Source organism: Trachypithecus francoisi, unplaced genomic scaffold, assembly GCF_009764315.1.
Source record: "Trachypithecus francoisi isolate TF-2019V2 unplaced genomic scaffold, Tfra_2.0 Lachesis_group19, whole genome shotgun sequence".
Lineage (NCBI taxonomy): Eukaryota > Metazoa > Chordata > Mammalia > Primates > Cercopithecidae > Trachypithecus > Trachypithecus francoisi.
Window position 1 is genome coordinate 49,049,956 of NW_022681464.1, and position 14,816 is coordinate 49,064,771.

The following is a 14,816-nucleotide window of genomic DNA, read 5'->3' on the forward strand; positions in this document are numbered from 1 at the left end:
ATGTCCCTACAAAGGACGCAAACTCATCCTTTTTGATGGCTGCATAGTATTCCATGGTGTATATGTGCCACATTTTCTTTATCCAGTCTGTCACAGATGGACATTTGGGTTGATTCCAAGTCTTTGCTATTGTGAATAGTGCCGCAATAAACAAACGTGTGCATGTGTCTTTGTAGTAGAGTAATTTATAATCCTTTGGGTATATACCCAGTAGTGGGATGGCTGGGTCATATGGTACATCTAGTTCTAGATCCTTGAGGAATCGCCATACTGTTTTCCATAATGGTTGAACTAGTTTACAATCCCACCAACAGTGTAAAAGTGTTCCTATTTCTCCACATCCTCTCCAACACCTGTTGTTTCCTGACTTCTTAATGATTGCCATTCTAACTGGTGTGAGATGGTATCTCATTGTGGTTTTGATTTGCATTTCTCTGATGGCCAGTGATGATGAGCATTTTTTCATGTGTCTGTTGGCTGTATGGATGTCTTCTTTTGAGAAATGTCTGTTCATATCCTTTCCCCACTTTTTGATGGGGTTGTTTGTTTTTTTCTTGTAGATTTGTTTGAGTTCTTGGTAGATTCTGGATATTAGCCCTTTGTCAGATGAGTAGGTTGCAAAAATTTTTTCCCATTCTGTAGGTTGCCTGTTCACTCTGATGGTAGTTTCTTTGGCTGTGCAAAAGCTCTTTAGTTTAATTAGATCCCATGTGTCAATTTTTGCTTTTGCTGCCGTTGCTTTTGGTGTTTTAGACATGAAGTCCTTGCCCATGCCTATGTCCTGAATGGTACTACCTAGATTTTCTTCTAGGGTTTTTATGGTATTAGGTCTAACATTTAAGTCTCTAATCCATCTTGAATTAATTTTCGTATAAGGGGTAAGGAAAGGATCCAGTTTCAGCTTTCTACTTATGGCTAGCCAATTTTCCCAGCACCATTTATTAAATAGGGAATCCTTTCCCCATTTCTTGTTTCTCTCAGGTTTGTCAAAGATCAGATGGCTGTAGATGTGTGGTATTATTTCTGAGGACTCTGTTCTGTTCCATTGGTCTATATCTCTGTTGTGGTACCAGTACCATGCTGTTTTGGTTACTGTAGCCTTGTAGTATAGTTTGAAGTCAGGTAGCGTGACGCCTCCAGCTTTGTCCTTTTGACTTAGGATTGTCCTGGCAATGCGGGCTCTTTTTTGGTTCCATATGAACTTTAAAGCCGTTTTTTCCAATTCTGTGAAGAAAGTCATTGGTAGCTTGATGGGGATGGCATTGAATCTATAAATCACCTTGGGCAGTATGGCCATTTTCACGATATTGATTCTTCCTATCCATGAGCATGGTATGTTCTTCCATTTGTTTGTGTCCTCTTTGATTTCACTGAGCAGTGGTTTGTAGTTCTCCTTGAAGAGGTCCTTTACATCCCTTGTAAGCTGGATTCCTAGGTATTTGATTCTCTTTGAAGCAATTGTGAATGGAAGTTGATTCCTGATTTGGCTCTCTGCTTGTCTGTTACTGGTGTATAAGAATGCTTGTGATTTTTGCACATTAATTTTGTATCCTGAGACTTTGCTGAAGTTGCTTATCAGCTTAAGCAGATTTTGGGCTGAGACAATGGGGTTTTCTAAATATACAATCATGTCATCTGCAAACAGGGACAATTTGACTTCTTCTTTTCCTAACTGGATACCCTTGATTTCTTTCTCTTGCCTGATTGCCCTAGCCAGAACTTCCAACACTATGTTGAATAGGAGTGGTGAGAGAGGGCATCCCTGTCTTGTGCCAGTTTTCAAAGGGAATTTTTCCAGTTTTTGCCCATTCAGTATGATATTAGCTGTGGGTTTGTCATAAATAGCTCTTATTATTTTGAGGTACGTTCCATCAATACCAAATTTATTGAGCGTTTTTAGCATAAAGGGCTGTTGAATTTTGTCAAAAGCCTTTTCTGCATCTATTGAGATAATCATGTGGTTCTTGTCTTTGGTTCTGTTTATATGCTGGATTACGTTTATTGATTTGCGAATGTTGAACCAGCCTTGCATCCCAGGGATGAAGCCCACTTGATCATGGTGGATAAGCTTTTTGATGTGCTGCTGAATCCGGTTTGCCAGTATTTTATTGAGGATTTTTGCATCGATGTTCATCAGGGATATTGGTCTAAAATTCTCTCTTTTTGTTGTGTCTCTGCCAGGCTTTGGTATCAGGATGATGTTGGCCTCATAAAAAGAGTTAGGGAGGATTCCCTCTTTTTCTATTGATTGAAATAGTTTCAGAAGGAATGGTACCAGCTCCACCTTGTACCTCTGGTAGAATTCAGCTGTGAATCCATCTGGTCCTGGACTTTTTTTGGTGGGTAGGCTATTAATTGTTGCCTCAATTTCAGAGCCTGCTATTGGTCTATTCAGGGATTCAACTTCTTCCTGGTTTAGTCTTGGGAGAGTGTAAGTGTCCAGGAAATTATCCATTTCTTCTAGATTTTCTAGTTGATTTGCGTAGAGGTGTTTATAGTATTCTCTGATGGCAGTTTGTATTTCTGTGGGGTCGGTGGTGATATCCCCTTTATCATTTTTTATTGCGTCTATTTGATTCCTCTCTCTTTTCTTCTTTATTAGTCTAGCTAGCGGTCTGTCAATTTTGTTGATCTTTTCAAAAAACCAACTCCTGGATTCATTGATTTTTTGGAGGGTTTTTTGTGACTCTATCTCCTTCAGTTCTGCTCTGATCTTAGTTATTTCTTGCCTTCTGCTAGCTTTTGAATGTGTTTGCTCTTGCCTCTCTAGTTCTTTTAATTGTGATGTTAGAGTGTCAATTTTAGATCTCTCCTGCTTTCTCTTGTGGGCATTTAGTGCTATAAATTTCCCTCTACACACTGCTTTAAATGTGTCCCAGAGATTCTGGTATGTTGTATCTTTGTTCTCATTGGTTTCAAAGAACATCTTTATTTCTGCTTTCATTTCGTTATGTACCCAGTAGTCATTCAGGAGCAGGTTGTTCAGTTTCCATGTAGTTGAGCGGTTTGGATTGAGTTTCTTAGTCCTGAGTTCTAGTTTGATTGCACTGTGGTCTGAGAGACAGTTTGTTATAATTTCTGTTCTTGTACATTTGCTGAGGAGTGCTTTACTTCCAATTATGTGGTCAATTTTGGAATAAGTGCGATGTGGTGCTGAGAAGAATGTATATTCTGTTGATTTGGGGTGGAGAGTTCTATAGATGTCTATTAGGTCCGCTTGGTGCAGAGATGAGTTCAATTCCTGGATATCCTTGTTCACTTTCTGTCTCGTTGATCTGTCTAATGTTGACAGTGGAGTGTTGAAGTCTCCCATTATTATTGTATGGGAGTCTAAGTCTCTTTGTAGGTCTCTAAGGACTTGCTTTATGAATCTGGGGGCTCCTGTATTGGGTGCATATATATTTAGGAGAGTTAGCTCTTCCTGTTGAATTGATCCCTTTACCATGATGTAATGGCCTTCTTTGTCTCTTTTGATCTTTGATGGTTTAAAGTCTGTTTTATCAGAGACTAGGATTGCAACCCCTGCTTTTTTTTGTTCTCCATTTGCTTGGTAGATCTTCCTCCATCCCTTTATTTTGAGCCTATGTATGTCTCTGCATGTGAGATGGGTCTCCTGAATACAGCAGACTGATGGGTCTTGACTCTTGATCCAGTTTGCCAGTCTGTGTCTTTTAATTGGAGCATTTAGTCCATTGACATTTAAGGTTAATATTGTTATGTGTGAACTTGATCCTGTCATTATGATATTAACTGGTTATTTTGCTCGTTAGTTGATGCAGTTTCTTCCTAGCCTCGATGGTCTTTACATTTTGGCATGTTTTTGCAATGGCTGGTACCGCTTGTTCCTTTCCATGTTTAGGGCTTCCTTCAGGGTCTCTTGTAAGGCAGGCCTGGTGGTGACAAAATCTCTAAGCATTTGCTTATCTGTAAAGGATTTTATTTCTCCTTCACTGATGAAGCTTAGTTTGGCTGGATATGAAATTCTGGGTTGAAAATTCTTTTCTTTAAGAACGTTGAATATTGGCCCCCACTCTTTGAAGAGACTTTTGTATAAACAACATAGAGATGCACCTTGGGTTTTTGGTGTGTTTTTTATCTATTCTGTCTCTTGATTGCTGTATTTAGACCATTAGAATGTACGTCTGCATTTTATTACTTGTTTTCAGTTGGTTTCCTCCGATATTTGTTCCTGGGTTTCCAATTTCTCCCTTCCTGTGTATGACCTGAGCTCTTTTTACTCACACAGTCATGGAAGTTGGCAGATGAGAGCACTTGAGATCAAACTCCCTTAACACAGACACAGGTGTCCTGTGCACAGCACTCATATGGTCGGGGACAAGGCAGATGAGACCACTCTGAATGCACTCACCCAACATGCAGCCTGCACCTTCAGTCACTCTCCACACCACCAGCTCCCCCCACGTGAAGCCTGCACCTTCAGTCACTCTCCATACCACCAGCTCCCCCCACATGCAGCCCGCACCTTCAGTCACTCTCCACACCACCAGCTCCCCCCATGTGAAGCCTGCACCTTCAGTCACTCTCCACACCACCAGCTCCCCCCACATGAAGCCTGCACCTTCAGTCACTCTCCACACCACCAGCTCCCCCCACGTGAAGCCTGCACCTTCAGTCACTCTCCATACCACCAGCTCCCCCCACATGCAGCCCGCACCTTCAGTCACTCTCCACACCACCAGCAGCCCTGACGATCTCCACGTCGGACCTGATGTTTTCCTTACAGCTTCTTCCTACATAGATCTAAACTTTTTCTTTTGTAATGCTTTTACTTCTATTCACGTTTCCCTCTTAAATGTTTTAACCATATGAATCATATCCAATAATTATGTGTAATATAACTACAGTTGGCCCTCTGTATCCATGGGTTCCACAGATGGGGATTCAACGAAGCATTGAGAGAAAATATTCAGGAAAAAAATAAAAAATAAGAAAACAAAAATAAAAAAATACTGTATAACTATTTAGATAGCATTTCCATCGTATTAAGTACTATAAATCATCTAGAGATGATTTAAAGCAGAGGTCTCTAACCCTGGGCCTTTTAAGAATGGTACTGTACAGCAGGAGGAGAGTGGAGGGCAAGGGAGCATTACCTCCTGAGCTCCACCTCCTGCGAGATCAGCAGCAGCATTAGATTCTCATGGGAGCACGAACCCTACTGTGAACTGCCCACGAAAGGGACCTAGGCTGCACACTCCTCATGAGAATCTAATGCCTGATGATCTGAGGTGGAACAGTTTCATCCCAAAAACAAGCCCACTGAACCTTGGTCCATGGAAAAATTGTCTTCCATAAAACTGGTTCCTGGTGCTGAAAAGGTTGGGGACCACTGATTTAAAGTACACGGAGGATTTATTAATGCATAGACTGTGCAATTTTATATAAGAAATTTGAGCATCAGTGGATTTTGGTATTCTTGGCAGGGTCCTGGAACTACTCTCTCATGGATATTGAGGGATGATTATCTCTGTAGGAGGAAGTTCTGAAAACTGAAGCATAGTACAATAAATAGGTTCGAATACAAGTCTGTGATGACATAAAATAATCTTGATAATGCAATGTTAAGCAGTTAACCATCTTATTTCAGAAAAAAATATGACTGCTTGCACACACTGAAATATACTTTAGCAAAACTGAATATATAAAAATCTAGATTCTTCTTCACATACAACAAATCTTACACAGGATATTATGATTCAAAATATATGTCTCAAACAATTTCTTTCAAATTCAGAAGTTACTTGCAATCAGGCTAAACATTAATAACCAGTATATATAGGTCTAAAATATATTAAAAATTCATCAACCTTTTCCACTATGATGAGGTCTCCAACTTGTATGTCTGAACTCTTAACTTGCACTTTACCTTAAAAAAAGAAGAAGTACAGTCAACTCAAGGAAACAGTGGCACACCCAAGTTCAACTTTCCATTAAAAAATAATTACTTTAGAAATCAGATGCAGAAAAAAATACTTCAGAAATTTCCCTGTACTTCTACTTTCAGTCACTAATAATTAACTTCTCTTAGTAAACTTCCAAACACAACTTTTTATCTCCCAATAAAAACACAGAGGGAGAATTTCTTCACAGTAATTTAAAAGGGGGCAACACTCAGACGGTTCTTACCATGCTTTGTCATTGTTTCAGTTCCAAGGCAAGTCGACAATGACCAGAAATATTACTAAATGATTTGAGCATAATTAAAACTTAACACAGAGATGTAAAAATCCGAAGTTAGGCCGGGCGCGGTGGCTCACGCCTGTCATCCCAGCACTTTGGGAGGCCGAGACGGGCGGATCACGAGGTCAGGAGATCGAGACCATCCTGGCTAACACGGTGAAACCCCGTCTCTACTAAAAATACAAAAAACTAGCCGGGCGAGGAGGCGGGCGCCTGTAGTCCCAGCTACTCGGGAGGCTGAGGCAGGAGAATGGCGTAAACCCGGGAGGCGGAGCTTGCAGTGAGCTGAGATCCGGCCACTGCACTCCAGCCTGGGCGGCAGAGCGAGACTCTATCTCAAAAAAAAAAAAAAAAATTCCTTAAGTTAATATAATAAATGGCATTAATTAGCACATAACTGACCAAAAAAGAAATAAAGCAAATTATATATAAAATCAGCCTCTATTAATAGCTTTACCAACACAGGAGAGGACTGAAAAAGTTATATCTAAAGCTTTATTATTAAAAGTGATTTATCTATGTGAATAAATTCTTATCTACAAAATATCTAATGTAGAATAGTCATTGATAAAGTTTCATATATACTTAAATATCTATAAAATATCATGTATAATAGGATGTAGAGTAGATGAATGTTGCATGCATAATTTGAGACATACTTAGGTAACAAAACAGGCAAATTCATTCTCTCCCTTCCTCCCTTTCTCTCTGTATCTGTCCCTCTTTCTCCCCCTGGGACTCCCCCAACCTCCATCCCTCACTTCCTCACTCTATCCATCTCACTCTCTTATGACTAGCAATGGCCTTGTGTGTTAATTTTTACATTTTTGAAATTACTGTCCTAACAAGGGAAAATGTTCCTTCCTTTTACATTCGGTTTATGTTGACAACTATCAAAAACTAACATCACACTCGTTACACTGACTTTAAAGATTTAAAGATCTTTAATAAGATCTTATTAAAAGATCTGATTTCCCAAACACCTCTTAAAGCAGCTGTATTTCAGTAGTATCACATTGTTCCTGAAGATCTGGTTTGGAGATATCAAAACTTTTATATGCATTATGTTGTATTTTTTTCTACATGCCTCAATTATATAAGCCAATAAGCGCTGAAGCTATTTTTATTTATATTATAAAATAGCAATGCTCTTTAGAATTATGTGTGAAACAAATCTTAATGTAGCTTTAAAACCACTAAGTATATGCCTACACACAACCAGAAAACAGATTCACAAAACAATGTCCACTTTAATTCCTGTGAGCACGGTCACTCAGGCTTCAGGCCTCCACCCCCGCTGCTACGCTTTTCATAGCAAAGCATCTGGCAGTAGAGACGCCCCACTGACCTAGAGTTCCTACTTCATCATCTAATTCCACTCTCTCTCCTGCCTATCCAATCCACCCTTCCTTCCTTGTATTTTTTTCACATTCTCTGAAACCAACACATTTTAAAAGGAGAGAAAAGGAAATACTATAGTCACAGCACACAATACAGTAAACAATTTTAAAACATTTTGAAGATAAAACATATCCTTTTTGACTCTGTAATTAAGATCTAACATTTCTGAAAGATTTATTATTCTGTAACACAGTAAAGAGAGAGAATATATTTAAGAGCCTTTAATTTTCAGGCATATAGTGATTATGATTCATTTCTATGGAAATTATCTTCAATTACCTGTTTAAGGAAAAAAGTTTATGATGAAATATAGCATAAAAAGTTCTCAAAATGTTAATATTACACTATGAACAAAGTATCAGAAAGCTAAACAGAGTACAGTAACAAAATAGTATGACCATCTGCCTTATGTATCTGCTCAAAGTACACACATCTAAATTTTGAAAAAATGATCACACTGTTATCAAGTCCTAGCATCCTGAATAACTGATTTGCTGTCCTCTTTGCCAAAGAACATTTAGGGCACTGGACAGAGAAGATACAGGAGGAAAATTACCCACTTTCACAGACCTGTCCACCAGTGAAGGTCCAGCACGAATGCACATTCTAACAACCCACACTTACATTAAGTATTTGATTTCTGGCCAATACTTTGTTAACTGAGCTGACAACTGATCCTAGTAATATAGTAATATCATATTTGAGAGAGTCTGGTAACAACAGAAAAAATCTCTCAATTTTAAGAGTCACTGTGCACATACAAAACACACAACTGTCACCTGGCCTCAATAATCCTACAGAGCAATCAATGACACAAAGTGTTTATGAAATGGACACTCAACATTTAATAATCTCAGAGCTGCACTTGATAGAGAAGGAAGCTCTAAATACAGCAGCAAAGATATTTCAATGTAAATGCTAGCATTTAAATCTAATGACTTTTTTTTCTTAAAACTACCTATTCAATATACTATCAAGTGCACATTCAGTAAGTCATGTATTATCAGCTTTTTGTTTTTTAATGAACTAGTTAATAGTGACTATTACCAAGTATATTAGTCCGTTCTCACACTGCTAATAAAGACAGACCCTAAACTGGGTAATTTATAAAGGAAAGAGGTTGAATTGCCTCACAGGTCAGCATAACTGGGGAGGTCTCAGAAAACTTACAATCAATAATGGCGAAGGGAAAGCAAACACGTCCTTTTTCACACGGTGACAGCAAGGAGAAGTGCCGAGCCAAGGGAGAAAAGCCCCTTATAAAACCATCAGATCTCATGAGAACTCACCCACCATCACAAGAACAGCACGGGGGTAACCGCCCCTATGACTGAATCACTTCCCACTGGGTCCCTCCCATGACACATGGGATTATGGGAACTGTAAGTGAAGATGAGATTTGGGTGGGGACACAGCCAAACGGTATCACCAAGTAAGGTAACAACAGTACTTTCCGCTCTCTAAACTATTTCAATTAAATATTTCCAGTACATCTTTCTAGCGATAAATGTTCCCTTCCATTATTCTTCAGAAACATACTAGTATTAAGTGGGTTTTTTCTCATAGAGGAAAAGCATTCATCTCACTTGCTCCCATGAACAAGTTCTATAGGCTCCTCTGAGAAAGATGCAAATGTGTATCAAATAACTATATACTCTTTTTTTTTTTTTTTTTTTTTGGTTGCTGTTTGAGGCGGAGTTTCGCTCTTGTTGCCCAGGCTGGAGTGCAGTGGCGCGATTTCGGCTCACTGCAACCTGCGCCTCCTGGGTTTAGGCGATTCTCCTGCCTCAGTCTCCCGAGCAGCTGGGATTACAAGCGCCCGCCACCACGGTCGGCTAATTTTGTTTTGTATTTTCAGTAGAGATAGGGTTTCGCTATGCTGGCCAAGCTTGTCTTGAACTCCTAACCTCAGATGATCCACCCGCCTTGGCCTCCCAAAGTCCTGGGATTATAGGTGTAAGCCACCACACCCAGCCATAACTACCTATTCTTAAGCCAATGCTTCTTAAACATATAACCTTGCCCACCAACCCCACTACCAGTCATTAATTTCTGCCTGTGTAAAGAAAATATAACATCATAATTTCCCTAATTCCAAATGAATGAGTTGAAAAAACTAAGGACTGTGTTTATCCCCCCAAAAAATTCCATTCTATGATAATTATTTAGAAGACAATCATATATGTATCAAAAACTGTAAGTTCCTCAAAACGGACCCTAAGTTAACTGCCAGTCTTTACCAACTGGCTCCTCCATCTCTGTTGGCCCCGGCTCTACCTCGCCGGGAAACTCGTCCCTCCACTGTAAGGTGCCCTCTACTGACTCGCAGAAGCTCCCCAGCACTTGCTCCCTTGGATTGAAGTCCCTCTCTTCCCAGAATTAATTACACAGCAAATCCAACCTCTGTGAAGCTTTTAATAACCCATATAAACACCAGTAGTACTTTATATACACCTGTAAATAATGTGCTTAAAATGCTATCAATATTTAAGTATCTGAATATCCACTAAATTTCAGATCCTATGATAGGTTTAAAGTGCAACTGAAATATACTTTTACGACATGTAGTTTCTTCTTTCCAAATGCATATCCAAAATTTACCCATATTAAATTAAACTCATGGAGACAGAGACTAGAGATTACCACAGGCAGGGAAGGTTAGTGGGAGTTGGTGGGGGAAGCAGGGATGGTTAATAGGTACCGAAAAATAGAAAGAATGAATAAGACAGTATTTGCTAGAGCAACAAGGTGACTACAGTCAAAAATACTTGTACATTTTAAAATAACTAAAAGAGTGTAAGTAGATTGTTTGTAACACAAAGGATACATGCTTGAGGGCGTGGATATCTCATTTACCCTGATGTGATTATTCCCCATTGAATGCTTGCATCAAAATATCTCATGTAACCCACAAATATATATACCTACTATGTACTCACAAAAATTTAAAAAATAAAAATAAAAACAAAATAAAATAGAGCCACTTTGGGGAAAATAAGATGACAATGGAGCTGAAAAATTCTTACTGTCCCAGTGATGCAGTAGCCGACATGCCACCACAGCACGAGGGAGTCACGTGTTTGCAGTGACGCTGCTGTAAACCCCATCCACCGCACTGCAGTTGTGTCCAAGTCTAGCACACATGATTATGTACAGAACAGATTGATAATGATAATAAATGACCACATTACTGATTTGTGGATTTACTATAAAAAAATTAACCTATTTTAAAATCAAAGGAATTTACAACCGTTCTAGTCCTAAGTAGTTAAAATGAGTCCATGTCATAATGGATTAAAGCACAAAGCAAAGTAAGACCTACTAAACACAAATACTAGCAACTAAGGATAAAAATGTATTTATATCCAAACACACACAAGGTATAAGATTGGTAGATAAGTAACTTTTTTTTTATTATTTTCTGTCACCCAGTTTGTAGTGGCACAATCACGGCTCACTGCAGCCTCAACCTCCCTGGCTCAGGTGATCCTCCCACCTCAGCCTCTGGAGCAGATGGGACTACAGGTACGCACCACCACACTTGGCTAATTTTTGTATTTTTTGTAGAGATGAGATTTCACTGTGTTCTCAGACTGGTCTCAAACTTCTGAGCTCAAGCAATCCACCTACATCAGCCTTCCAAAGAGCTATGAATACGGGCATGAGCCACCACACCCAGGCAATACTGATTTTTTTTTAATGCAAGAACAACAACAATGAACAGAAGGTTCTAATACTTCTAGTAATTAAGCATTAAATCTTAGTATCCATTCATTAAAGTGAAATAGTATAACTTACTTTTCTATAAACAAATTTAGTTGAGATGATAGTTTACCACCTCACATTTAAACTAAATAAATATGCTGATCAAAGTAAACAAAACTTAGATCTCTAAGACCTTCAACTAGTCTCATTGCCAAATTACTCACATCCATGTGTCTCTGTAGAGTTTGAGGCATATTGTTTAAGTAAGTAAATGGGATGTGCCAAAGCCCTAAGCAGGTACACAACAAACATTTTGTGAAGAAGTGGCTGAGTGAACAAACTAGGATTCCTCTCCATTCCGCTTGCAAAGGTGCTCTGAAATGTAAGTCAAAAACCCTGAGGTCCAGGCCTGAGCCTGCTCATGTAAAACTGTGCCACTTGAGCATATTCGTTTCTTTGCAGGCCACAACATCCACATATTTCATATAAATGTTCCTAATAATAATTACATGAAACTGAGTTGAACAAAATTACTGTTATCTTCTAGCTAATTCTAAAATTTCTTACCTAATAAAAGTGAATACTGGTAAAAATTCGAGTTTAACAAAAAGTTACAATTTATCTTATGATGTAGATGGCATTACTACTCTTGGCTGTAAAACGCTCCACAAAAGCAAATTCAAATGGATGAAATCCTAAAATGTATTAAAGCATTCAGAAACATACTTCAAGAAAGAAATACAGGAGCCCCCCCACAAAATCTGAAGGCAGTACTTAACCCATTTCCTCAACACCTACTACATTCCAGTTCTTACTGCAGGCGCCTGTACTACACTAGTGACAACAGCACATGTTTAAAGGGTGTAATGGCTGCTGGAATGTAGCAGGTGCTATGGAAAGATGAGGGCAGAGCACATGGCACAGGATGCTGGCGGAGGGCAAAGGTGGGCATTCGTGACTGTTGCAGGGTTAGGAGAGGACTCCTAGAAAAGGAGGCATTGGAGCCAGGAGTCAGGAAACAGTGGGGAGGCCACGAACAGGCATCTAAGACAGAGCATGCAGGCAGAAGGAAGGGCCAGAGCAGAGCTCCTGAAAGAGAACATGCCTGGATGCTGAGAAAAAGTGAGTGTCCAGAAAGGAAGGCAGCGACAGGGGGATATCCAAAAGAACAGAGAATGCCCATGTTCACAAAGTGCCCTTCCAGCCAGACTGGAGAAGCCCATGACTCACAGACCACGTCTGGCCTCATGCTGGGGAATAACCAACCCCATGGAGCATGCCCCAGATCTGTCCAACGATGTAACAAAGCAAGGCCTATCCAAGTAGCTCAACAGCATCCCACAACAATACTCAACAGTATGTGCAGGAATATAAAGATATCCACCACCCAAAAAGGTAAAATTCACAATGTTTGACATCCAATAAAAAATTAATAGGTATGCAAAGAAGCAAGAAGAGATGACCCACAAGAGGAGAAAAAACATTCCATCAAAACTGACCCACAACGGACACAAATGTTAAAATTAGCAGACACGGACATGAAAACAGCTATGAAAACTGTATTCCAATGATCAGAAAGTCAGAGACATGAAAGATACAAAAAAGACCCAAATCAAACTTCCAGACACAAAAACAACAACGCTTGAGATAAAAAAACACAACAAACGAAATTAACAGTATGATATGATTTGGCTGTGTCTCCACCCAACTCTCATCTTGAATTGTAGTTGTCAGAGGGAGCGGGGGGGAGGTAAACGAATCATGGGGCAGTTACCCTCATGCTGTTCTCATGATAGTGTGTTCTAATGGTTTTGTAAGTGGCTTTTCCCCTCTTTGCACGGCATTTCTTGCTGCCACCATGTGAAGAAGGACGTTTTTGCTTCTCCTTCCTCTATGGTTCTAAGTTTCCTGAGGCCTCCCCCAGCCATGCTGAGCTGTGAGTCAATTAAACCTCTTTCCTTATAAATTACTTGGTCTTGGGTATGTCTTTATTAGCAGCCTGAGAACAGACTAACACACAACAGAACAGACATTCTGGAAGGAAAGAATAGTGAATCTGAATAACAGCAATAGAACTGTGCAAAATAAAACAGAAAAAGAATTTAAAAGAAAAATTTAAAAACATCCATGAGTGTCACTACCTCGAACAGTCTAACACAGGTATAACTGGAAACCTTGACACTGGAGAGGGAAGAAAAAAATATTTGAAGAAATAAAGGCTAAATACTTTCCATATTTAATGAAACTTACATCCCACAGACTCAAAAAGTTAAATGAACCCCAAGCATAAAAACATAAAGAAAATTACACATAGGCACATCATAAACAAATCGCTCAAAACCATGAACAAAATCTTCAAAGCAGAGATAAAAGACAACTAACCCCCAAAAAGCAACAAAACACTGCTGAGAAAAGAATTTTAAAAGGAAAGATGCATTTCACACATGGGTCAAAAGATTAAATACTATTTAAATGTCAGTTCTCTGCCAAATGGATTTACAGATCCAAAGAAATCCCATTCAAAACTGCAGAAAGCTTTTTTGTAGAAATTGGCAAGCCGATTATAAAAGTCATAGGCCTACAACTAACAAAAACAACTCCAAAAATGAAGAACAAAGGTTGAGGGCTTGATTTCAAAAATTATGATAAAGCAACAGTAACCAAAAGAGCATGATGTTTACAGACAGACAAACAGATCAATGGAGCAGAAAGACAGTCCAGAGGTAAACTCACATGAAGAGTTCAAAGGCAATGCAGTAGAAAAAGGATCACTTTTTCAAAAAACAGTACTGACAACAACTGAATGTCCACATGCAAAAAAAAAAAACCCATATTCTGCACAGTAGAGAAAAATAGACTCAAAATGGATATTCATAAGTGTAATCCTAAAACTAAAAAACTTCTAGAAGAAAACAGGAGAAACAGTGGAAACATTTGTAAACGTGGGTTAGGTAAAGAGTTCTTAGAAAAACAAAAGCACAATCATAAATAAAATTGACCAACTGGACTTCTTCAAATAGAAGATCGAAGGGGCTAGGAATGGTAGAAAGGATGCAGTCAATAAACTGGAGGTTGAAAAATAACTGGAGTCCGGGCAGTAAAGAGAATGAGCTAGAGAGAGGGGCCTAACTGCAGGTGGAGTGGCACTAAGGCTACAGGAGCCAAAACTAGGGCCACCAAGAGTCTGTTTAGGACGTGGGCCCTCAGAATAGAGCCACAGTTTAGTGACAGCAGGAAGGCACATTCAGAGAGGAATCCATAGATAGAAAAGCTTCAGGTTATGAAGAAAAAAAAGAATGTGAATTCTGGAAACCCAGTGAAAAAAGACCAAGGGTAAGAATAAAGATACACAGTATCCCATGGTGATTAAAATGGAGAATCTGAAGGATGACTTGGAGTCTGGGGCTTTTCATGTTAAGTAACATAAAACATAAAATTCATCTTGAGATCAGTCCTGGTGCACACAAGGCCCATACTGTGCTCAGGCGGAGAGGCACAGATTCAGGGGA

General features: G+C 39.2%; 1 protein-coding gene and 1 long non-coding RNA gene across 11 annotated transcripts in view; both read right to left on the reverse strand.

Moving 5' to 3' along the window:
- ATP9B (ATPase phospholipid transporting 9B (putative)) overlaps window positions 1–14,816 on the reverse strand; it is a 295,138-nt gene that overhangs the window by 222,880 nt on the left and 57,442 nt on the right. For 7 of the 10 annotated variants that reach the window (XM_033178489.1, XM_033178484.1, XM_033178483.1 and 4 more), the window contains one exon: window positions 5,829–5,887. The exons of the other annotated variants lie outside the window; for them this stretch is intronic. In XM_033178489.1, the coding sequence (XP_033034380.1) occupies window positions 5,829–5,887 (59 nt within the window). The remainder of the gene's footprint in view (window positions 1–5,828; window positions 5,888–14,816) is intronic. 10 annotated transcript variants of the gene reach the window in all.
- Window positions 4,115–5,785, reverse strand: LOC117064221. Its single transcript, XR_004429331.1, has 2 exons — window positions 4,580–5,785; window positions 4,115–4,387 (listed from the first exon to the last, which is right to left on the reverse strand). It is a non-coding gene; the product is annotated as an uncharacterized LOC117064221 (long non-coding RNA).